At 35.3% G+C, this 24823-nt stretch overlaps 1 protein-coding gene across 1 annotated transcript; it reads left to right on the top strand.

Moving 5' to 3' along the window:
* LOC131050622 (polygalacturonase-like) lies at positions 1-22954 on the top strand. The gene is made up of 13 exons (XM_059213001.1): positions 1-8; positions 129-168; positions 271-402; positions 549-707; positions 829-852; positions 980-1187; positions 1318-1375; positions 7035-7058; positions 7160-7379; positions 7462-7671; positions 9232-9287; positions 9625-9940; positions 22706-22954. Exons 1-13 carry the CDS (start codon positions 1-3, stop codon positions 22952-22954), a joined length of 1704 nt encoding a protein of 567 aa, XP_059068984.1.
* Positions 22955-24823: the final 1869 nt, after the last annotated feature.

The raw sequence follows: 24823 nt of genomic DNA, 5'->3' as shown, positions 1-24823 counted from the left end.
ATGGCGCTGTATATGTTCCTCTATGCGTTTGTTCTTCTTGTGTTCTCATCCAGTATCCCCGGTGTATGTTCTATCAGACTCTTGGGTAGCTTGAACTAGACTACACAAAATATATTTAATGTTCTTAGCTATGGTGCAAAAGCTGACGGACAAACAGATGATAGCACGGTAAGTGGAAAGTTTCAAATGAATTAAAGTTTACCCAAAACTGATGAAATTTTCCTTTATCATTACTCTTCTTTGGTTAATTTGTGTTTTTGTGAAATGAAGGCATTTCTTCAAGCTTGGAATGCTGCCTGTTCTTCAACTGGATCATCAGTTGTATATGTACCACAGATGACGTTTCTGATCAATCCAGTTACCTTTGAGGGGCCATGCCACAGTGACAAGATTACAGTGCAGGTGAAGTATCTAATTCTGAATTTCTATTGACTTTTTGAAAAGAGTGAAAAAACACCACCAAAAGACTTCACAACTGATAACAATTGCAAAGGGATTTAGCTAGAAATTCGTAGATACTATTTCTGATGTGCTGTAGTTCTGAGCAGGTAGCTGGGAAGCTTATTGCTTCAACAGATAATAGCTTGTGGAGCGATAACAGCAAAAATTATTGGCTGCAATTCAGGAATGTGATTGGCTTAACAGTTGAAGGTGGAGGAATTTTAGATGGACGAGGAGCTTCTTGGTGGACAGAGGTGAATGGAAAGGTATTACATTTTTTTGCTTTTATGAGTCATTTTGTTCGCCCAAGGATTCTTGCTTATAAAATTGATCTTCAATAAGTCATTTTCTATAGCTGACCATGATTTATATGTTTTGCATGAGCAGAAGACAAATCAGATTGGACCCACGGTACTACTTCTACCTCTTCTGTACTATTACTAATTGTTTAAAAAATCTACAGCACCTCATTAATTTGGAACCAATTAAATTATAAGAATTTGTAGTATCTAATGAAGCTGTTTTCCTTGCTAAACAGACATTGAGATTTACAGGCACCGTGAATACCATAGTTAGAAAGATCACTTCAATCAACAGCAAGCAGTTTCATATAAACTTCGATAGCTGCAATTATGTTGAGGTTGAAGGTGTGACTATTAACGCTCCAGGTGACAGTCCTAATACTGATGGAATTCATGTGGGACAGTCTTCCAATGTTCAAATTAGAAACATCATTGTAGGAACAGGTGATTTTGTTAACTCATACAATGAATGATTAATTTTAGTTGGTGACTCTGGATGAGTTAAATTGATTTTAATCAATTACTTATTTATTGATGGAATTCTTAATAAAGTAAGTTCACTATTTTTTTTCAGGAGACGACTGTATTTCTATTGGACCAGGATCCTTCAATGTTGACATTGAAGGAGTTACATTGTTGAGAAACATGTGTCTCAACCTTGCAGTCTTTTTCTGGAAAATTCCAGAATTTGTTTGAGGTAGTTTTCCACATGTTTATGCATTGGAAAATGGTTAGTGAGTTGTTAAAAATGAGTCTTGTCCATAGTAGAATATAGGTGGGCCATTTTTAGAGCCTTAATGACTCATTTTGTGACTTTTAAGAAGGTCTAAGCTAGGGGACAAAATTATAGACGGGATTACTATTTTAACCTGGTTGTTTTTCCATTTTGGAAATGTAAATGTCAAAAAATGGGCACCATGTGGCATGGTGGTTAAGCCCATGGTTTTGTAAAACCACAAGTGGTTTCCAGGTTGTAAAATCACTATAAAAGGAGGGCTTGGGGAGGAGTTTGATTATTGAGTTTTTTGCAAGACTGGATGCTAGAAGGAGTCTCTCTGAGTTCGATTTGTGGTGATGCGCTCCTGTAAGAACTTGCATTGCAAGTGTATTGTAATCTGCTTGATTTGATAATACATTGTGCGAGTTTTGGAGGGTGGGGTTTTTCTCTTAGAAGGGTTTTCCCACGGTAATCACTGTATTATGTGTTCATTGCTATTTTGTTTATGCTTTATTGTGCATTTTTTGATATCTTAGTAATATTTAAGTTGAAAGTTGCATAACCATCCTCTCAAGATTAGCGTAGGAAGCGTTTCCACGCACCTTTGCTTCCTTACAAGTGGTATCAGAGCCTGGCCAATTTTGGTTCTATTTGTTGGGTACAGGGTTTTTTGAGCTAATCAAGGTTTGAGTGGAAGCTTGTGCAGAGTATTTCATTTCTGTGTTGCAGGATTGAAAAGATGGCAAGTATATCAGGGAGGATTGATGTAGAGAAGTTTTCTGGCACAAACTTTGAGATGTGGAAGCTGAAAATGGAAGATCTGTTGATTGATCGAGATCTATGGGATGCGATTGATGAGAATAAGCATAGGCCCGCAGATCTGACTTTAGCCGCACAATATGATGTGACTGATAGAAAAGCTAAAGGTGTCATCAGATTGTGTCTTGCAGACTCAATTTTGATAAATGTCCTTGAAGAATCTACTGCAAAGAAGATTTGGAAGAAGCTAAGTGAGATCTACCAAGCGAAATCACTTGTGAACAAGATCTTCTTAAGGAAGAAATTGTATTCTTTGAGAATGGAAGAAGGTGGATGAATTTCTAAGCATCTGGAAAGCTTTAATATGTTGGTAAGTCAGTTGACCTCTATTGGGGTGCCAATGGATGAAGAAGAAAGATGCCAAATCTTGCTATGTTCGTTGCCAGACTCATGGGACAACCTTGTTATCGCCATAGGGAGCACTTCAATTACCTTGAAGATGGAGGATGTTGTTGGTTCTCTACTTTCTGAAGAGATGAGAAGGAAGGTCTCTCTGAATGCCAAAAAGGCTTTGAGTGTTCGAGGAAGACCAAAAGAAAGAGGCAAGAACGAAAAGTAGCATGGCCGTTCTAAGTCTAAGAATAAGGGGAGATCAAAATCTCCTACAAAGTCCAAGGCAATTTGCTGGAACTGTGGCAAACCCGGACACTTCCGAAAGGGCTGCAAAGACGAGAAGAAGAAGAAGAAGAAGCAAGATTCTGATTCTGAGTCTGAGAAGGAAGATGGAGATGCTTTTATTGCAGCTTTGGCCACTCGTGTAGGTGACAATGCATGGTTGATAGACTCAGGTGCATCTTTTCACATGACTCCTAATAGAAACTAGTTTAGTAAGTATGAAAATTTTGATGGTGGTAAGGTGTATTTGGGTGATAACTCAATATTTGATATTGTTGGTCATGGAAGTATTCGTATGAAATTTTCTGATGGTAGAATTAGAAGATTTGATAGTGTCTTGCATATCCCGGGACTAGCAAGGAATTTGTTATCTGTTAGAAAGCTAATAGATGCGAGTGTGCATGTATAGTTTTTTGAAGCAGGTGTGAAAATGGTAAGAGGTGCTATGGTGATAGCAAGAGGAAGCAGATTGGGTACACTTTACCAGCTCGATGCATGCACAGTTGAGTGCAATAGTACTTCTGATAAGATTGTGAAAAAGACTACTCAGGTGGAAAAGGAGAGGGTTTCTCTTTCAACAGATGGTCGTGGTTTTTGGGTACCCAAGGGTGCTCTATCTACTAAATCAAAGTTGCCTGTAGAGAAGACCATGTTATGGCACCAGAGACTTGGCCACATAGGTGAGAAGGGTCTATGGACCTTGAAAAATAAGAACCTTGTTGATGGGTTGAATCATTGCAATCTTGAATTTGATTTTTGTGAGCATTATATCTATGGTAAACAAAACCGCATTTAGTTTTATTCGAGTTCTCATAAGTCTTCATGTATTTTGGATCTAATCCATTCGGATGTATTTGGTCTAGTTGATGTTCCTTCTATTGGTAGATCAGTTTATTATGTTTCTTTCATTGATGATTTCAGTGGAAGAACATGGGTTTATTTTCTTAGGAGTAAAACTAAAGTTTTCAGTCGTTTCAAAGAATTTAAAACAATGGTTGAGTTGCAGACTGGAAAGACAATAAAATGTTTGAGAATTGATAATGGTGGTGAATTTTGCTCCAATGATTTTGACACATTTTGTAAAGATTGTGGTATTAAAAGAGAGAAGACAACTCTGTATTCTCCACAACAGAATGGAGTTGCAGAAAGAATGAACAGGACCTTGATGGAGAAGGCTAGAAGTATGCTGAGTGGAGCTAGACTAGAACAAAAGTTCTAGGCTGAAGCTGTAGCCATTGCCTGCTACCTGATAAACAGGTCTCCTACATCAGCTCTTGTTGATAAGATGCCAATGGAAGCGTGGTCGGGCCACAAGCCTTCACTTAGACATCTGAGAGTATTCGGTTGTGAAGCATATGCTCATGTGCCAAAGGAGAAGTGGACAAAATTGGACAACAAAGTTGTTAAATGTATTTTTCATCGGATACAGTTATGGTGTAAAAGGATACAAGCTTTGGAATCCTGTTGAACAAAAGGTATTTTTTTTTAAGAAGTGTTATTTTTAGAGAAACTAAGCCTTCTTCTGTTATAGTGCAGCCAGAACAAACAGAACAAAAGAAAGATGTGATTCAACTACCTGCTACATCGGAGAAAGTTGAATCAAGGCCCTTAGAAAGACAAGAAGTCGAGGAGAGCTCTATGAGTTCTGAATCATCAGAGGAAGAAGAGGTACCTGAAGCTGAACTTGAAGCTGAACCTGAACCAGATCTTGCTCGAAAGTCTACTAGACAAAGGAAACCACCTGAAAGGTATGGGTATTCTCCTGATGATTGGAGATGCATATTTGCATTGAATGCTAACATTGATGAATCGAGATTTGTAGAATAGGCTCTTGGTATGAATGATCCAGAGTCCTGGAAAATAGCCATGGATGAAGAAATGGCAGCTCTTAAGAGGAATGAAACATGGGACCTTGTACCATTGCCCGAAGGATGAAAGCCTGTTGGTTGTAAATGGGTGTTCAAGAAGAAGATGGGTTCAGATGGAAGCATTGAGAAGTATAAAGCACGTTTGGTTGCAAAAGGTTACTCTCAGGTTGAGGGAGTAGATTATGTTGAGATTTTTTCTCCAGTAGCCAAAATGACATCCATTAGATTTTTACTTTCTATTGCAGCAGCCTATGATCTAGAGATCGAGCAAATGGATGTGAAAACAACTTTCCTTCATGGAGACTTGGAGGAAGAAATTTACATGACACAACCAGAGCACTATGTGATGAAAGGTAAAAGTCATTTGGTCTGTAAGTTGAAGAAATCCTTGTATAGTTTAAAACAGAGTCCTAGGATGTGGTACTAGAAGTTTGATACATATGTGTTGAGTTTGGGATTTGTGCGATCTAAATCTAATCACTGTATATATTTTAAATCTGATGGTGATCGTTTCTTGGTCATTGCCCTATATGTCGATGACATGTTGTTTATTGGCAAAGGAAAAGGTTTGATTGCAGAGTTAAAATCTCAGCTCTCGATAAAGTTTGAAATAAAAGATCTTGGTGTAGCTAGGCACATTCTAGGAATGGAGATTGTAAGAGATAGACAAAACAGAAAGCTTTGGCTAGGCCAGAGCAAGTATGTTGGTACTATTTTGAAAAGATTCAATATGCAGGATTCAAGACCATTGAGTGTTCCTATTACAATGGGAACAAAGCTTTCTAGTTCACAGTGTCCTACATCCCCATTGGAGATGGAAGAGATGAGTCGAGTACCATATCAGAGTGCTGTTGGAAGTTTGATGTATGCTATGGTCTGTACAAGACCAGACATTGCCCAAGCAGTGGGAGTTCTTTCTCGTTATATGTCTAATCCAGGAAGAGCACATTGGGATGCAGTAAAAAGAGTTTTCAGATACTTGAGGGGTACTTCAGAGTACTCGATATGTTTTCATGGAACAGGAAATGAGCATTCCTTAGATATTCGAGGCTATGTGGATTCAGACTGAGTCGGTGATGTTGATAGAAGAAGATCCACCAGTGCATATGTGTTTACATTATTTGGTGGTGCAATCAGTTGGATGAGCAAGCGATAGGCTGTGGTTGCTTTGTCCACTACTGAGGCAGAATATATGGCAGCTACTCATGCCTGTAAGGAAGCCATCTGGCTAAAGAGATTGTGTTTAGATATAGAGTTCAAACAGGGTACAGTGACAATTTATAGTGACAGTCAGAGTGCAATCTGCCTAGCGAAGAACCCTATTTTTCATACTAGGACCAAGCACATTGATGTACAATATCATTTTGTGAGAGATATGATTGAGGATGGCAAGGTGAAGCTGGAAAAGGTAGAAACTTTGGTGAATGTTGTTGATGCATTAACTAGCCCCTGAGCATAGAGAAATTTAGATGGTGTTCAGAGTCTATGGGCCTCTCGGCCCCTAGCAATTAAGTCCATGATATTTTGGATCCCCTGACTCTTGCAAGGTGTTCGACAAGTGAGAGAATGTTGAGAAACATGTGTCTCAACCTTGCAGTCTTTTTCTGGAAAATTCCAGAATTTGTTTGAGATATTTTTCCACATGTTTATGCATTGGAAAATGGTTAGTGAGTTGTTAAAAATGAGTCTTGTCCATAGTAGAATATAGGTGGGCCATTTTTAGAGCCTTAATGACTCATTTTGTGACTTTTAAAAGGGTCTAAGCTAGGGGACAAAATTATGGACGGGATTACTATTTTAACCTGGTTGTTTTTCCATTTTGGAAATGTAAATGTCAAGAAATGGGCACCATGTGGCATGGTGGTTAAGCCCATGGTTTTGTAAAACCACAAGTGGTTTCCAGGTTGTAAAATCACTATAAAAGGAGGGCTTGGGGAGGAGTTTGATTATTGAGTTTTTTGCAAGATTGGATGCTAGAAGGAGTTTCTCTGAGTTCGAGTTGTGGTTATGCGCTCTTGTAAGAACTTGCATTGCAAGTGTATTGTAATCAGCTTGATTTGATAATACATTGTGCAAGTTTTGGAGGGTGGGGTTTTTCTCCCAGAAGGGTTTCCCCACGGTAATCACTGTGTTATGTGTTCATTGCTATTTTGTTTATGCTTTATTGTGCATTTCTTGATATCTTAGTAATATTTAAGTTGAAAGTTGTATAACCGTTCTCTCAAGATTAACGTAGGAAGCGTTTCCGCACACCTTTGCTTCCTTACATACATGTGGGCCAGGGCATGGAATGAGGTAGCATTCATAAATATAGTTTTTTCTTTCAATAAATTGATGTGTTAGAAAACAATGTTGGGTACTTAAAGAATTTTGGTTTTGTGTTGTATGTAATGAAGTATTGGAAGTCTTGGTGAAGATAACACCCTTGCTACTGTAAAGAACGTAACAGACAGTGGAGTTTCTTTTCACGACACACAGAATGGAGTAAGGATCAAAACCTGGCAGGGATGGAACGGTTTTGCAACTGATATAACATTCCAAAATGTAAAAATGGACAACGTACAAAATCCCGTTATAATTGACCAATATTATTCTCCATATGGAATTCCTACAAAGGTATACATTATCTAATATTACTACAACAGTTGCAATTAATGATGACAAATATTTTATGTTTTTTGTTGTTATACTTTTGCAGGGTAATTCTGGTGTGAATATCAGTAATGTGCTATACAAGAACATAACTGGAACATCGGCTACAAATGCTGCAATTGCTTTTGAATGCAGCCAAAGTGTGCCTTGTGAAGGAGTCAAAGTAGACCATATAAAGTTGAGCTATAACGATGGAAAAGCAGATGCTCAATTTTTGTGTAAAAATGCACACGTGACCGCAGTTGATGTTGGGGCTGTAAGCCCAACCCCCTGCCTCTAATATTTACTAGTTCGGAGTCATAGCAGCAGTTACATTACTGTATAGAATTTTTTAATTTTTTACATTAATAAAGATTTCTTTTAGAGGAATCGATTTTTGTATATGGGTTCTTTTGTGTCACAATATTTTGATACACCAGAGGAATAAAATCATTATTGATTCTTTGATTCTTAGATTGGATAATATTTAAGTAGCTTGATCTATTTGTTCATATAAATGAAACTATTTAATTCTTTTTTTCCTACATCAATATGAAATATATGCTTAATGTCAAAAACCACACTAAAATTCCTTAAAAGAGTATATTAAATAAATATGTAAGAATGCTCTAGATTCAAATGACAATCAATTTACAAGAAATGAACATTAATTCTAATATAATTTCTGAAATATTTTTTCTTCTCAAATAGACTAGTTTAAACTTTCATTGATTTGAAACTAAAATCATTACCATGAAATTCAATGCTGCTGTAATGCTAGCATAATATTGTAACAATTGAATTAAGTTTCGACGATCACTTTAGTGTTTACAAATTGATCTCTTTGATTGAGATTTTAAAAGTAATTTTAGCTTTAATTTTAATTTCGATTTTATTATGGTATACTTAGTAAAAAAACTTAACTATGAATTCATGCTATCCACAGCTTATCAATATGTTTTACTCGTAATTTTAAAAAAATTGAAGAAAAAGTTAAGAAAGTTTCAAACAATTAATGTTAATAAACGCAACGAACTGTACAAAATTTTATTTCTGCCTACATGGTTTGAAGGATATGCACTTGTGTAGATTTCTGCGAATTCTACTGAAATTTATTAAATGTAAGGGCGTCTTTGGGAAGCGAAATCACGAAGCATATCGCCATTTCGCACAAAATTAGGGTTTTAGAGAAGGAGCACCCCGAAACTGCGCATCCTTCCTGCCTGTGCCAAAACGGCAACTTTGGAATCGGGTATGGACTTCCATGAAGGCATAAACAGAATGGGAAATTGTGTAATTTGAATAGTTGTATGCAAATGCTGAAGCTTGAACAAGGGATACGAATTATTTTTGAAGGAATGCGGCTTCATGAAATGCCATGATATACACAAAGTGAACTTGTTGGAAAGGATGAATTATATTGCTGTTGTTGACGCATGAGTTGCAGACCCTAGGCTTCCACGATTTTGTTCACACCACTCTCTTCATGCTTCGATTTCCACTTTGGATAATTCCTAAATTAATAGGAGTAATGGGCGATCCCTTTGGGACATATTGGAGGGCTGTTTAGTGAGCATTTCAATAACTTTGGTGATCCGAACTTCTGCAGGTCCGTGTCTTCATACTTCATCAGACTACGCCATTTGATGCATCGATTTATGATTGCAAATAGTTCCAAAGGGCAGTGAGGCTTAAGGCGATAATGTTAAGGTCATTAGTTGGAGGTTTGGTGTCAATTTTTAATTATTCTGAAGGAGCCGAAGCTGACTGGTCTGCCCTCCTTGTAATACCACGATTTCATCATTGAATGTTTTTTAATTGATCTATTTCGCCCTAGGTGAAGATGCTGTCATTTGGTTTGGAGATCGGCATTTGGGAGGAGGTTTTCAGACTGTTAGTAGCAGATAACTTTGTCATACTCAGACTTGTTTGTGACAGCAGCAAAGGATGACACCTGCCAATCATCTTGAGGTTGATTGTTAGTAAAAGTTTGCTTGCATTGTTATCGCTACAGTTGGGGTAACATCAAATCAGCATAATACAGTGATCGGACATGGTTGATAGAGGACATTTGGGTTCATGGGCAGATGTGGGCTGGGAAGACCCGCCTCATGTTCCACAGTGGGTCTACACGAAAGGTAGATGGAAGGACATGGTGATACAGGTAAACCGGAGCGGAAATAACAAGCTTTTTTTGGCCAGCTTCAAAATACTTTCAAGGCTTCTTTAGAAACAGACGCAGTGTGGCATGGAGGCAGAATAACAATAGAAGAAGATTCACTCAAGGGTGTTTTAATAATGGTGCGAATCATGGGAATTCTGAGAAGCAATTTAAGGGCTTTTCGAGGAAATGGTCTTTGGATCTAGGCAATCAGCGAACGTTTGCTAGGGTTGTTGGCTTGGCAAATAAGCAGACTGCAGCTAGGGTTTCGGTTTCTTCACAGCAGGTGGGAAATAAGGTAAATGTGAACCTCAAGGAAGCTAGTCCAGAAAAAGTAAGTAAGATACCTTCTGATCCTATTCTACCCGAGGTTTCTTCATCACAGGTTTGGGCTCCTATCCCTTGTATCGATCTTTTAGGTTCCTATGTCGATAAGAAAGCGAATTGTTTGCATACGAATTCTATTTATCGAAAAATTTGGGGTGATCAAATTAGTTTGTTAAAGCTTTATCATAAATTGCAGAAAAGATGGGGGGATATACATTATTTTCAATTATTGTCTGCGAATTCTTTTATTATTGTCTTTGATTCTCCTTCTTTCAGAGATGAGGTATTAAGAACTTCGCATCATTGGTTTGAAAAATATTTAATTTCAATTGTGGCTTGGAAAGATTTTTTTGTTCCTTCTTGGTCTAGTTCGAAACTTATTCTTTTTTGGTTTGGTTTACCTAAAATTCCTTTTGAATTTATGGATCCAGATGTTCTTGAGAAAATTGGAAATACTATTGAAACTTTTTTAACATCTAAAATGGACTTTGTAGAGGGGGAGGTTCTGGCAAAAATTCGTGTTCTTATTAACCCTAACAATGTTTGCCCCCGTACTTGTAATATAAAGTCTCATGATGGTATTTGGTACCAGTCAATTGAAAAATTAGATACGGAGCTTCTTAAGTCTCCTTTACTTTTGCATGATTCTTTACTTATGGATTTTAAGAAAAACCAGTAGGTTTTTGACTCTATCCCTAAATCCCTTAATAAAGATAGTTTGTCGGTGGGACCTTCGATTGAAGGATTTGGAAATGTCTCTTCGCATAAATTGGTAGAAACAGGTCACATTAATCTTGAAAATAATCCATTGTGTCGTAGTTCTGGGAAACCAAATGATCACACTTCGGGTTCGGTCTCACTTTCGTCTTTACTGAAGACATTTTCTAATGATAGGGGTATAGCGGATTGTAATCCCCCGATGAATGGAGTAGATCACCCTTTGATGATAGATTGCCCTAAGATGCCAAATAATCACACAAAGGGTAAGGATGACAATTTGTCTTCATGCACTCAAAAGGAGGTTTTGGTTTCTTCAAAGAATGTGAATTTAGATAAAAATGCAGTGGTTGATATGGAAACTATTAAACAGGTACTTGCCATAGGTTTTCCTAATGATGCTTCTTTAGTTCAAGAAATTAAGAATTTGGTGTCTAATAATTCCCCTTTGAATGTTGAAATTAATATGGCTAATGAATCTTCCTTAGGGAATAGTAATCCGTCAGAGGTTGTCCCTTTTATTATGCCAGATGAGAATTTGGTTCAGCAAGTACATGTATTTTTAACAATCATGCACATCAAATGGATGAGGGTATTACTGATAGAGTTGTTTGTTCAATTGAAAATGATTTGGGGGGTATAAACTCGACCCTTCCAATTTCTGCATCTGCTAATCCTTTTGTGGTTTTGGCTACAACAGAGTTGGGTTTTGAAGATAATCCATTTATCCTAGCTTCTCCAAAGTCATGCAAGAGTTTACCAATTGTCCAAACAACTCCCATTTTTTCACCTACGGTGGTTTCTCCTAGGAGAGGTAGGCCTCCAAATAATCTTAAGACTCAAATGAAAATTGATGTTGGAATTCAAAAGACTTTGTCCCTTTCTCCTACTAGTGGGCAAGGCAGGCATTTGGTCTCTCTTGGTAGGCCTAAGAAAACACGCTTAACTCCTATAAGTGTAAAAAGAAAGAGGAGTAAAAGATTCATGACTAGTCCACCTGTGACAAGATCAGGGGCTGTGAAACGTAATTTGCAAGGTTGCTTTGGGGAAAGCAAAAATTCTCCAATTAATGGGGAGAGGGGAGCTTTGGCCTCCCCTCGAGGACAATGATAATTATTTCTTGGAATGTTAGGGGCTTAAATTCCCCTAACAAGAGACACTTAATTAAGTCCCAAATGGACTTAATTAAGTGCAATATTTTTATGTTGCAAGAAACAAAGTTGTCAAAGGAGTCTGCTGATTTGGTTTTTTCATCTTGGAGAAGGTGGAATTTTCTTTCTTCTCTGGCTTGTGGTGCTTCAAGAGGTTTGGCACTGCTTTGGAATAAATATAATATTGAGGTACAGTTAGTGGCATCTGCTACAAATTGGATGATGGCTTTAGTTATAAGCAAGATTTCGAAGGTTAAATTCTGGCTTTTTAACATTTATGCTCCTTCAAGAATTCAAGGGAAGAGTAAGTTATGGGGTGAATTAAAGAGGATTTCTTCTCTCTTAAAACATGGTTCCTTTATTATCTTCGGGGGCGATTTTAATGCTATCACTGATTTAGATGAGAAAAGAGGAGGTGTTTTCCCTAATAAAAGGATTATGGATGACTTTGGGGATTTCATTTCTGATATGAGCCTTTCTTATTGTAAGTCTCAAAATGGGGTTTTCATATGGACAAACATGAGAAGGGATTTTTCTCAAATTGCTGAGAGATTAGATCGGTTTTTGTTATCTGAGAATTGGATTGACTCAGATTTTGAATTCTTTTTCTCTATTCTATCGGTCTCAGGTTCTAATCATTTTTCAATTTCCCTTTCAGTTATTGAGGATAGGGTTTCTTTTAAGTCTTCATTTAAATTTGACCTCATGTGGTTTAGGGATTCTTCCTTTTTGCCTTTGCATATGAAATGGTGGAATTCTGCTCCTTTTTGTTTTGGGTCCCGTATGTTTTAGACTGGTAAGAAGTTAAGTTATTTGAAATTGAATATTAGGGAATGGAATATCTCGCATTTTAAGAACATTTTTTATGAGAAACAAAGGATTCAAGATACAATTGAGTGTTTTAATACTCATGTGCTTCAACATGGTATGGTGCCACAAGTTTTTGATGAATTTAAGTCACTAAAATTACAGCTTGAGGAGGTGTTAGCTAGAGAGGAAATCTATTGGAGACAAATATCTAGAGAGTTATGGCTTTCAGATGGTGACAAGAACACAAAATTTTTTCATTCTTCAACTAAGATTCAGAGATGTAAGAATAGGATATCTTGTATTCAGTGTTAGAATGGGAATTTATTGACAGAGCCAGAGGACATTGCTTCAGAGGCAATTAGGTTTTTTAAGTCATTATTATGTTCGGAAAATAGAAATCTCAGCAATGATATTATATCTAATATTCCTCCTTTAGTATCTTTGGAAGACAATAACATGTTGATGTCTCCCTTTTCCTTAAAAGAAGTTAAGAGTGTTATCTTTGCCATGAATCTGGATAAAGCCCCTGGACCAGATGGTTTTACTCCTTTATTTTTTTAAAAATGTTGGGCATTTGTTGGAAATGATGTTTTATTGGCTCTCGAGGAATCTAGGAGGAATAGGACCATTTTAAAAGAACTTAATAGTACAATGATTGCAATTATTCCTAAAAAAGAGGATACTAAGACTTTTGCTGACTTCTGCCCCATTGCTTTATGTAACACTTTGTATAAGATATTTACGAAGGCAATTTCCCTTAGGTTAGCAAAAATTCTACCTAGGATCATTTTATTCAAGCAAGGTGGGTTTGTTCCCGGAAGGGAGACAACAGAGGGTGCAATTGTAGCACATGAGGTACTACATTCTATTCCCACCCAAAGAACCCTGGCCATGATACTTAAACTAGACATGATGAAGGCTTATGATAGAGTAGAGCGGGGGGCTTTATGTGTTGTTCTTGAGAAGTTAGGTTTTTCCAAGGCCTGGGTCAAATGGATTCGTGCATGTATTTCTTCTACAAGATTCTTTGTTTTAATTAATGGTTCTCTTTGTGGTTTTTACACTTCCTCTAGGGGTTTGAGACAGGAAGATCCCCTTTCTCCCTTTTTGTTTATTCTCATAGTTGAAACCTTTAGTTGGGCTATTAGGGCTGCTAAAGTGGGGGGGCTTTGGAAAGGTATAAGGATTCAGAATATTCCCCAAAGTATTTCTCATTGTCTCTTTGCAGATGATACTCTATTATTTTGACATGCTTTGTTAGTTGAGGCAAAAGTGATTAAAGGAATAATACAAAATTATGCATCGTTTTTTGGTCAGAAAGTGAATGGTGAGAAATCAAATATTTTTTTCCTTAATACATCACAACTGGTTCAGCATAGGTTGCAATCCTTTTGGGGATTTGAGACTGGAAATCTTCCATGTACTTACCTTGGGATTCCTTTCTTTGTTAAGCAGGATAAGATTGGTTTTTGGGATAAGATTATTTTGGTCATTTCTAAAAGAATTCTCTCATGGAATCATAGATGGTTAACTTTGGTAGGTAAAATTGTTCTCATCAAGTTGTTTTTGAATGTTGTTCCCATATATCTCATGTCTGTTTTGAAGTCTCCAAAAGCAGCCATTGTTAGTTTACAGGATATTGTTAGATATTTTCTTTGGAACAATAATAAATATGGCAAGAAGAAACTCCCTTTAGTTGCATGGGATAAGGTATGTTTGCCTAAAGAACTTGGGGGAATGGGAATTCGGAGTCTAGAGAATCAGAATTTAGCCTTAGGTGCTAAGTTGGTTTGGAAATTATATGACAAGCCTAGCTCCTTATGGGCATAGATTATGTTTGCCAAATATTTAAATAATGGACCGAGAGAGTGCATTTTTAAAGTCTCAAATTTGCCTTCGGGTTCTGCTATTTGGAATTTCCTTTGTAAATGTAGATCAGTTATTTTGCCTCATCTCTCATGGATTGTTCATAATGGTAGAAAGATCAGATTCTAGGATGAAGTATGGAATGGACACACACCTTTGGTGAATATTAGGGATTGGCCTCCTCTGATCAGTGTTCTTTCCTCCCTTTGGGGTGTTTTTGTAGTAGAATATTTTGAAATTGTGACTAGTGGACCCCTTAAGCTAGCTAGATGGAAGTCGATTGATTTCTTAGATGTTGATCAAAGCATGAAATTAGATTTTGAAAAGATTTTGGGGGATAGAATTGTGTTTCTTTCTGATTCTGAGGATGAACTTATTTGGACAAAGAATATTTTTGGTAAGTACACTATTAAAGATGGTTACAACTCTCTTATGGTTGCTAAAGATTTATCTTCTTGGCCTTATAAGTTGTTTTGGAATTCGGATTTTCTTCCCAAAGATGGAGCCTTTTCTTGGTTGGTAGTTCAGGACAGAGTCCTTACAGGTATGAGACTAGATAGGCTTGATATTACTACTATTTTCCCTTGTGTCCTTTGTAAAAAAATTTGGGATCTTCCTCACACCTGTTCCTACATTGTGATTATGCTTATGAATGTTGCCAGTGGTTGTTTGAGAAGTTAAATATATCCTTTTTTATTGGTAAGGATCTCATTTCCCATTTTAGATCTTGGCCCTTTATGTTTGCCTCATCTTTGTATGCATGCCTTTGGATCATATCTCCATCTATTGTGATTTGGAATGTTTGGCTAGAGAGAAACAACATGATATTTAAAAAAACAAGGTCTCCTGTGTCTGAGGTTCTATTAAAAATTGAGTCTTCAGTCTCTAAGGTTGCTTTGTCATTTATTTATAAGAATTTGGAAAATCTTACTTCTTTTTTGCACTGGGATAGTAGAGTTACTAGAGTTTGGAAGCTGCTGTCAGTTTTACCCTCTCATGGTTCAATTTTAAAAATGAATGATGCAATAGGTAAGAGATGCTCTGCTAGATGGAAACCTCCTCTGTAGGGGCACTTTAAACTGAATTTTGATGGGGCCTCTCATGGTAACCCTAGGCTGGCTGGGGTAGGCATGGTAATTTATGACCATAATGCAAATTTTATTTGAGCTAAGTGTCATGCTATTGGTTTTAAAACTAACAATTATGCGGAATTTCATGCTTTGTCTTTTGGATTGGATATGACAATCTCTTTGGGAATTAAGGACTTAATAATTGAAGGTGATTCTATGGTGATTATTCAATGTGTTATGAAAAAGAAATCAAATTGTTGGAATTTGCAGTATATACTTGATCCCATTTTACAAAAATTAGAATTTTTTGAATCTTTCTTGGTATCCCATTGTTATAGAGAAGTTAATAAGATTGCAGATTATTTGGCAAATATAGCCATTGATAGCAATGCTAAACAGCAAGAGGTGGGTTTTGAGGAAATTCCTTCTAGGGTATGGGAAGGTTTACAACAATAGTCATATGATTTTCTTGAGTAACGTCGATGTAAATTTTTATGATGATAATTATTCACGCTTTCCCCTTTCATTTCAAGTATTCATGTTCGTTGTCTGTAGAAGAGTTTGAGGTCATGGTATTTGATATAATAGTGTTTTTTCAAAGGTTTTTTGATGCTTTCTTTTTTGGCAAGAAGTTTTTTGGCTCATGCGATTTGGCACAGGGCTTTGGAAAATTTTGTCTTCTTCCATTGATAATAGTTATGGAGTCTATGTTTGAAAATTATTCGATGGGTTTTTTTGGCAAATTGTCATATGGGCTCTATGCAAAACTGATATTATATGTGTTGTGACTGCATTTTTTATGTGGTTTTGGGCAGGGTGTATAAATTGATCCATTAGATACTATAGGTTTATTTTATGAGTTGTGACTGAAGGTTTTCTTCCCAGGGTTCTTTCCCCTAGTATTCTCTTTGAATCCTATGTAAAAAATAAAAAATATTAATAAAAATGTTTAGTGGAATAATCCACTTTTATTGACAAAATTTTTTTTTGCCTAGAGTTTAGACAGTTTAATTTTTATTTTTATTTATTTTTATATTGAATCAAAGTGGGATTACAAATAATAATAGCTGAAGTAGAATAATTCACAACACAAATGTAATATAATAAGCCAACAAGGAGCACCAATAATAGCAAGAAATTAAGAGAGAAAGACATCAAATTACATAGGCCAATAGAAGGCACTACATATAAAAGTCATTACATAGCTTGAAAATTTAACAAAATTTCTATATGGTAGTTTTTCTAAAGTTTTTCACTTTGATCTTTAACTTGACAAAGCTGAGTCATGTATAACAAGGTATGGGATCTATGAAAACAAGAAAGCCACCTAAAAATATTTAGACTAAACCATTGAAATACCATTTTATTGAAAATAATTGCTTGAGAACATAGTAGAACACCTGACTTTCCAAATATGTCTTATAATAATTTTTTTAATAGAATAATCAATGATATCATTATGCAAACTAAAGCCAAGAAGAGCCGCTTTATAGTTCAGCTTGTTATGAAAACTAGCAAAAAATATTTTGAAGACAACATTCCATTGTTTTTTCATTTTATTTATATATTATTTTATTAAAGTTTCTTTTATCATTTCTATTTACTGTTTAAGAAATATAGATCTCAAATAATAGGAAAAAATTTTAAATAATTTTTTTAATTTAAATACCATTATCTTCTATATGGCATGTTACCATCTTGGTTTCCATTACTTCCTACCACATCAAATCCAATGGTGAAGTTACTAACTCAAGAAGAAGTAGTTAAATAATATTGCAACTACATATAACTACTCTATGTTGAATCTATAGTAAAGCTCATTTCTAAGTGGAAGTATACTTCAACATTTAAAATGACTAAAAAATATTTTTTAGGTCATAAAAACATGATTGTGTTTACATATTCATGTTCCTGTGAACAATTTATTTAACTTTAAAATAGAATATATCTAACTTTAATTTCATATACAAAATTTAAGGTTTATTTAGGACAAATGGTGAAAATTATCAACACCAATTAACAATCCCTTAACTTTTTATGGATAAGGTTTTGTTTTTTTCCATAAAAGAGGAGTTCTCTAGCACTATATACAACCCCAAAAAATTCCAATGGAAAAGGCTTATCTCTTATAAGTAAAAATATGTAGTGATGGGCTTTATAGATGTTGTACAACACTTTGTACTTGTGTTTTCTAAGAAACATGAACAAGGGTATATAACAATTGCATCTACCAATTGTATTTTTCATCCCTCATAGATTCCTTTTCCTAAGACAAATTTTTGTGCTATAACTCTCAATTCCAGCAAATTTATTGTTTACTTTTGAAATCCTTGTCAAATGATAGACTAAAATACATCTGTTTTCCCCTAATGACTAACTAATTTTTTAATAAATTACACTTCCATTAGAATCAATATTATACATGTTATTTGAAGATAAGAGGAGATATATAGATGAAACATAAAGAATTTATTTATATTTTTGTTTTTTTATGAGCTCTTCTAAAGGTGCATATGTTTTGAAGAGGGAGAAAACCAATATCTCAAATGAAGAATCTTGAAGATATCAAAGAAAGAATTAACTGTTAAATGGAAGAAAATAGATCTTTAGAAGGAAGAGCACCATTTGATCAAGATGATTATGAAGATCTAATATAGTTTTATGAAGTCTCTATCCTCCCTCTCATTGGCTATGAATATCTAATATAGTTTTATGAAGTCTCTATCCTCCCTCTCATTGGCTCTGGCCATTTCCCAGTCCAATTGACTTCAGTTCAAAACAACGTTCCAACTGGAATCCAATTCAAATTTGAAAACATGTGGCTCAAAGAACCAAATTTTGAAAATCTAATTGCAAAATGGTGGAAGGAGACCAACTGTAAAGAACATTGAAACATGTTTCAACTCAACAGTAAGTTAAAGTATGTTAAGATGAAATTGAAGGAATGTAATCAATTCCATTTCAAGAATCTTTTCTAGGTAAAAAAAAAGAGTAGAAAAAGAGCTAGCAACTCTCAATGAGAAAGTTATTAAGGAAGGAATGGAATCAGAGGAATATGAAAGAGAAATTTTTTTAAAGGCAAATATTTTTAAAATATCTGCAAGAGAGAAATGCTTTTGGAGATAGAAGTTTGGTGAGGTTTGGCTTCAAGAGAGAGTTAGAAATGCAAAATTCTTCCATAGGGCCTCTCTAGCTAAGAAGGAAAGGAGTAGAATCATGATAATTATTAAAGCAGATGGTTCCAGGATGCAATCTATGGAGGAAGTCAATCAGGAGGCAACATGTTTCTTTGAAGAAATCTTAAATAAAGGTCTACCTTTGAATACATAAGAAATGAGGGAATTTCTAGAAGAAATTCCTAAAATTATCTTGGACCATCAGAACCATGAACTTTTAAAGAAAATAACAACCGAGGAAGTGAAAAATACAGTATTTCAGATGAACCCTAATAAGGCACTTGTTCTGGATGGCTTTCCGGCTAGTTTCTTGCAACTTTTCTAAGCAACAATAGGAAATGATAGACATAATGTGGTGGAGGAGTCAAGGAAAAGAAGATAGTCTTGAGATCAATGAATCATACTTTTCTAGTTTTGATCCCAAAGAAGAAGATGGTCAATCCAATGAACCACTTTAGATCGATAGCCTTATGCAATACCATATATAAAATAATTTCAATAGTTATTGCAAATAGACTCAAAAGAGTTAAATCTTTTGATATTAGAAGAACAAAGTGCCTTTGCTCCTAGGAGATCAATTGTGGAAGGTATAATAATAGCCGATGAAGTGATTCACTCAGCAAGGAAATCAAAGCAATCATTAATGATCATCAAATTAGATATTATGAAATCTTATGACTTGATATATAGAGATCCTGAAAGAGATTCTACGGAAAATTGAATTTCGAATGGAATGGATAATGTGGATTGATAACTGCATCTCATTTTCGACTTTCTCAGTACTGATGAATGGAGGGGCTCATGGTTTCTTTGGTTGCAATAGAGGCATAAGGCAAGGAGATCCAATTTCTCATTTGATCTTTATAATTCTGGTTGAAGCCCCGAGAAGACGTATAAATAAGATTAGAGAGGAGACAGAAAGGTATGGAATTAAAGTAGCTGCAGGATTGAACCCGGTGACTCATCAACAATTTGCAGATGATACTATGTTGTTTGCTCAATCAAATAGAAGAGAAGAAAGAAGAATCAAATCCCTTCTCAAAAGATATTGTGATGAATCGGGTCAAGAAATTAATTGGAGCTAATCAGAGGTGTTTTTTCTCAATACTCAATCGAGTCTTCAAAGGGATTTAGCCAACATTTTAAACCTCAAAGTGGCTAAATTTTTGGGCAAATTCTTAGGTACCCCTTTTTTCCAAGGAATGAATGAAAAGGAATATTGGGAGAATTTTGGTTCAAGATATGTATAGAAGATGAGCTCCTGGAAAGGAAAATGGCTTTCTTTTGTAGGAAGATTACTTATTATTAAATTAGTTCTCTCTGCACTTCTTATTTATTCTATGTCGTGTTAAAAAATTCCAAAAATAATTGAGGTAGGAATGAATAAGATTATGAGAAGATTCCTCTAGAATGGAATCGATGATAAAAATAAAACACCTTTCTTGGCTTGGGAAAAGATTTGCAAGCCAAAAATTGTTGGTGGAGCAGGTTTGTCAAGACAGTTGATATTAATGAACTTAGAAATGGGAGAAAAGATTGTATGAAATCTATATTTGAAGAGTGATTAGAAATGGGTTAAAATACTACGAAGGAAGTACCTTAACACCAACAATCCGATGAAAATTATGAAGAGTAGCGATCCCCTTAGGGGCTCAATAGTTTGGAACTACATTTCAGAAAGTAGGGACGTCATAACAAGTCATGTAACATTGGAGATAGGAAATGGAGAACAGGCCTCCTTTTGGGTAGACTCTTGGAATAATTATAAATATTTAGGAATTTTTCTGCATTTGGAGGACATAAGGAGAGAAACCTAATTGAAATGGTGAATAAGAATGAAAGATTATCAGGAGGTAATAGAAAAAAATGGTATGAGGATCTGGAAATGGAAGTCGTTGTATAATCTACAAGCCCCAAGATTACAAAGAAAACCCTTTCAAACCTCTGAAAATAGAGATGGGTGATCCCTTCCACTGAACCAAATAGGATAAGATGGTTTGGCTTAAAATCGAGATCTTATAATGTAAGTTTAGGTTATATAATTAGAGAGATGTCCATTTTTAAAGAAGACTGGCCATGGAAGTTACTATGGGGTGTCTCCCCAAAGCTGGGGTCTTTTCTTGGCTAGCAATTCAAGGAAAGATGCACCTAGGATCACTTGGAAAGAATGGGATTCCAGGGAGCAAGAAGATGTGTCCTTTGCAAAGATAGTGAGGAAATTGTAAATCACTTACTCCTAGATTGCTCATACTCAAGGAAATGTTAGAATTCATTTTTGGATAAGTTAAATTTCTACTGTCCAAAATCCCATCATCTGATTAATTGGTTTCAAATTTGGAATGGAATGAGAAAAAAAGGTCTCTTCGGAAGTCTATGGCAGGTTACTCCCTCAGTTGTAATCTAGGATATTTGTAAAGAAATAAATAGGAAATTTTTTCAAGATAAGCAAATCCCAATGGAAATATTAACACACAAAATGGAGGACCAGGTGATGGAATTGGTATAAATAGAAGCAAAAGATAAAATGAATAAGGGAATCATTTTCAGCTCATGGGATGATGTTATGATTAAAAAATTCAATGGTTTATCTATTCCCAAAAATTATCAAAATGGAAGAATCAAGATGTAAAAACTAGTAGAGAAAACACTAAATGGTCCCCTCCACAAGTAGGGTGGGTTGAAATCAATTTTGATGGGGTAGTAGGAGGTAACTCGGGTTAAGGGGGAATAGGGTGTATTGCTAGAAATGATGAAGGGATTATAATTGCCCAGGATTTAGAATCTATAGGAATGACAACTAATAACATATCAAAGATAAGAGTGACTTTGTTAGGCTTACAAATTGGTCTAAGAATTGGAGCAAAGAGAATTCATCTAGAAAGAGATTCCTAGGTTGTAGTAAATGCAATTCAGAATAATAGACTACCAAATTGGTTGATGGCTAAATGTTTAATCATAATACAATAGATAATTGCGAAACTAGAAGATTTAAGAATTTCTCATATCTACAAGGAAGAGAACTATGAATTGAACATACTAGAAAAAAAAGAAGCCAACAATAATTAATTCCTACCAATTGATATATTAAAAAATGCCATATAAATTTCTTATCATTGTTTACTACCCATTATAAGAAGAATCAATGAAAGTTTGAATTTGAAAGCTAATTAATGACTAGCTATTTTAATCAGTTTCAAGGGAATTTTGAATTTGAAGCTTATCATTAATATTAGATGGGACTACAAGATCAATGGGTAAAGGTATTCGCTATGATGGGATGGTTGATAGAGGTGCATTAATTTAATAAATCCACGATCATAAAATGGCTAAATCATTTAGTTAGTGGCCAAGCGGTTTAGGCTCAACTTGAACTAATGGATTAAAGCGGGATAGGAAAAGTTCTTCGTTAACCCATTTTGGTGGTAAGAGGAGATAGTGTTAAATAAGGAGGGGATAAGATGGCTAAATGCAACTCAAAATAATCCTTAGGTGAGTTGGCTCCTCGAAACTTAATCAACCAAAATCATGATCACAAAGCTATAGGATGACAGATTGGCAATCTAGAATTAATGTCGAGTCCTCAAGATGGATTTGAATTAAAAATAAACTATAGAAAATGATTGGTGAAACTTCAAGAAACAAATAGCTACAAATAAATATCGTGATCGTCTTAATAGGCCAGAACTATTAGCCCAATGGAGACTCTGATTCGACTGCTTGCTAAGAAGAGGAAAGTGGCTCTTTTAGGGGAAATTAAAAATAAGAGGCTAAAGACCATTCTTAGATATAAGCACTTGTTAGTAGTATATGCAATTAAATATGTTTTGGGTGAGGAGTTTGTAATGGCAGACCATAGGTATTGGGTAAATATAGACATTTCGTAAATGTTTATGGCTTTAGCACTAGATAGGGCTTTATGTAAAGAAATGTCTAGAAATCTTTGCAAAGCCAATTTCAAAGCTCAGTTTCTGGGCAATTTAGAGGATGTATTGAGGATTTTTTTATTCCTCTACCTAAAGATTTTGATAAACAGGGAGAGGAAATCCGAAAATTGCCAATAATCCTTTTGGATGATGAAATGGATTATCAGGACCACAAGGAAAAAGCAATTAGAAGCCTAAAGTTTCTTTCAAATTGGACAAATGTGGTTGTCAACAAAGCATCGGACTGGATTTCAAAATTTGTCCAGATGGAAGGCTTGGAGCAGCAGATTGAACGAATCACCATGGAAAGAGAAGGCCCTGAAGATGATGAAGATGTGGAATGCGATTCTAAAGGTTAGAAAAGAAATTAGTATTCCCCTGTGGGGTTAGTGCAAGAAGATGAGTCCACTTTTTGGCCAAAAAGTGGAAGTGTTTTCCTTGATTTTCAGGTTTTATCTCATTTGAGCTTAAATTTTGAAACACTTGGAGATTGAATCTTAGAAAAAGTCAGGAATATAAAAGATAGCCCTCCGAGTCTACTTTTCAAATACGTAATTTATTTTAATACCCACATAATAAAAAATAAATTTTGAATGGAGTTCTAAAAACTATGTTTTAAAAATGGTTGTTTTAGGACCATACCATGCATGTGTACAACCCACACTTTTTGACACAAGTAAAATTATTTTCTAAAACCGTTTTGGGAAATGATTTGTAACACACTTAAGATTGATGAGCATATTTTTTTGTATTTTTTTTTTAAATATTATTTTTTAATTATTTTTTTAATGACCGTAATTATCTTTTTAAAAATTTGATGTGTACGGCCCACATAATTTGACGTAAACTTTAACACTTTTTTTATTTTTTTAAAATAAAAATTAATTGTATAGATTTATGACATAATTTTTTTTTCAAAATTCATTAAAATAAACAAGTTATTAAATTAACAAAATTAGTTAATATTTCAAGTTTATGGACTCGATTTAGTATAAATTAAAAGAAAAATAGATTTAAAAAAACAATTTTTTTAATTTTAAATTACATATTTAGAATCTAGACAACATAATCTGAAATGGGTTTTAATTTCATATAAAAATTCTATAATTAGAGACACGTAAACTATTTCAGAAGTTCATATTTATGCTTTCTTTCATGGAGATTTGAATTTGCAGGTCCATGTCTCAAGTGTGGCCATCCCAGACCTATCTTGGAGCTAATTCTGAGGCAAGTGGTGGGTTGTGGAATCAACTTCCACAAAATGGGCCCCCATTTTGACATTCCTAAAATTAACATTATTGTCCAAAAATGACAAAGTGTGCTCGAAAAAATGGGTAAAATCAGATTTATAAATGGGGGATCATTTTTTAAAAATGGGACCCCATTTCGTTTTCAAGCGGGTCCCCATTTGAGAATAAAATAGGGGCCCGTTTAGTTTCACCTCGAGCCCCCATGTCTTTTTGCCTTGAGGGCACGAAGCAAAAATAGGCCCCCGTTTCTAAAGGAGGACCACCGGCAAGGAAGTAAAGAAGAAAATAAGAACAAAGGGATGCGATCACTGGTAGACAAAGAGAAGTATAATACAATTAGTAAATGGACTTAGTGGATGAACCAACATGTTTGATGGAAGTCCAATTTGATCCACTGATAGAGAAGAGGTCAACAGGTATGAAGGTTCACCGGTGAAGTTAAGCTATATCGGTAAGGTGAGTTGAAACAGTAGTGAGTCTTGGTCGGTGAAGGATGTCAAAACTGACTTTGCAGTCTAAGCATAGGTGGATGTAGACAAGGATGATAGGTTGACAGCAGGTGGCAATCATGAAGAGGTCGGTGAAGTGTCCATCAACATGGTAGATAACGAGTAGGTTGATATTAAATAAGAAACCCATAAATCACGGGTCAATGACAAAAGAAGTTTGGCTTGAGGCGAATCAAAATGCAAAAGATTTTTGGTGATGTGAACCAAGCGGGACAGTCTGATCTTTGTGCTCGTTGGTCGAAGGAAACGAATGAGACATTAATGGTGAATGATAGAGCAAGGCCAAAAAATAAGCTACAGGATGCCTAAAAATAGAAAATGTGCACTGCAAGGCAAGGATATGCCAGTGTTGATTGATATGATGCAAATCATCATTCTAAAAACTCATAACCGATTAGATTTGATATGGATTGAGTTGGTAGAGGAACACCCTAGCACATCACCATTTGAATGTTGCTTTTAGTGGGAA

Source organism: Cryptomeria japonica, chromosome 10 (genome assembly GCF_030272615.1).
Source record: "Cryptomeria japonica chromosome 10, Sugi_1.0, whole genome shotgun sequence".
In the NCBI taxonomy this organism is placed as follows: domain Eukaryota; kingdom Viridiplantae; phylum Streptophyta; class Pinopsida; order Cupressales; family Cupressaceae; genus Cryptomeria; species Cryptomeria japonica.
Note: the sequence above shows the minus strand (reverse complement) of the source record. Positions and strands in the feature narration are given on the sequence as shown.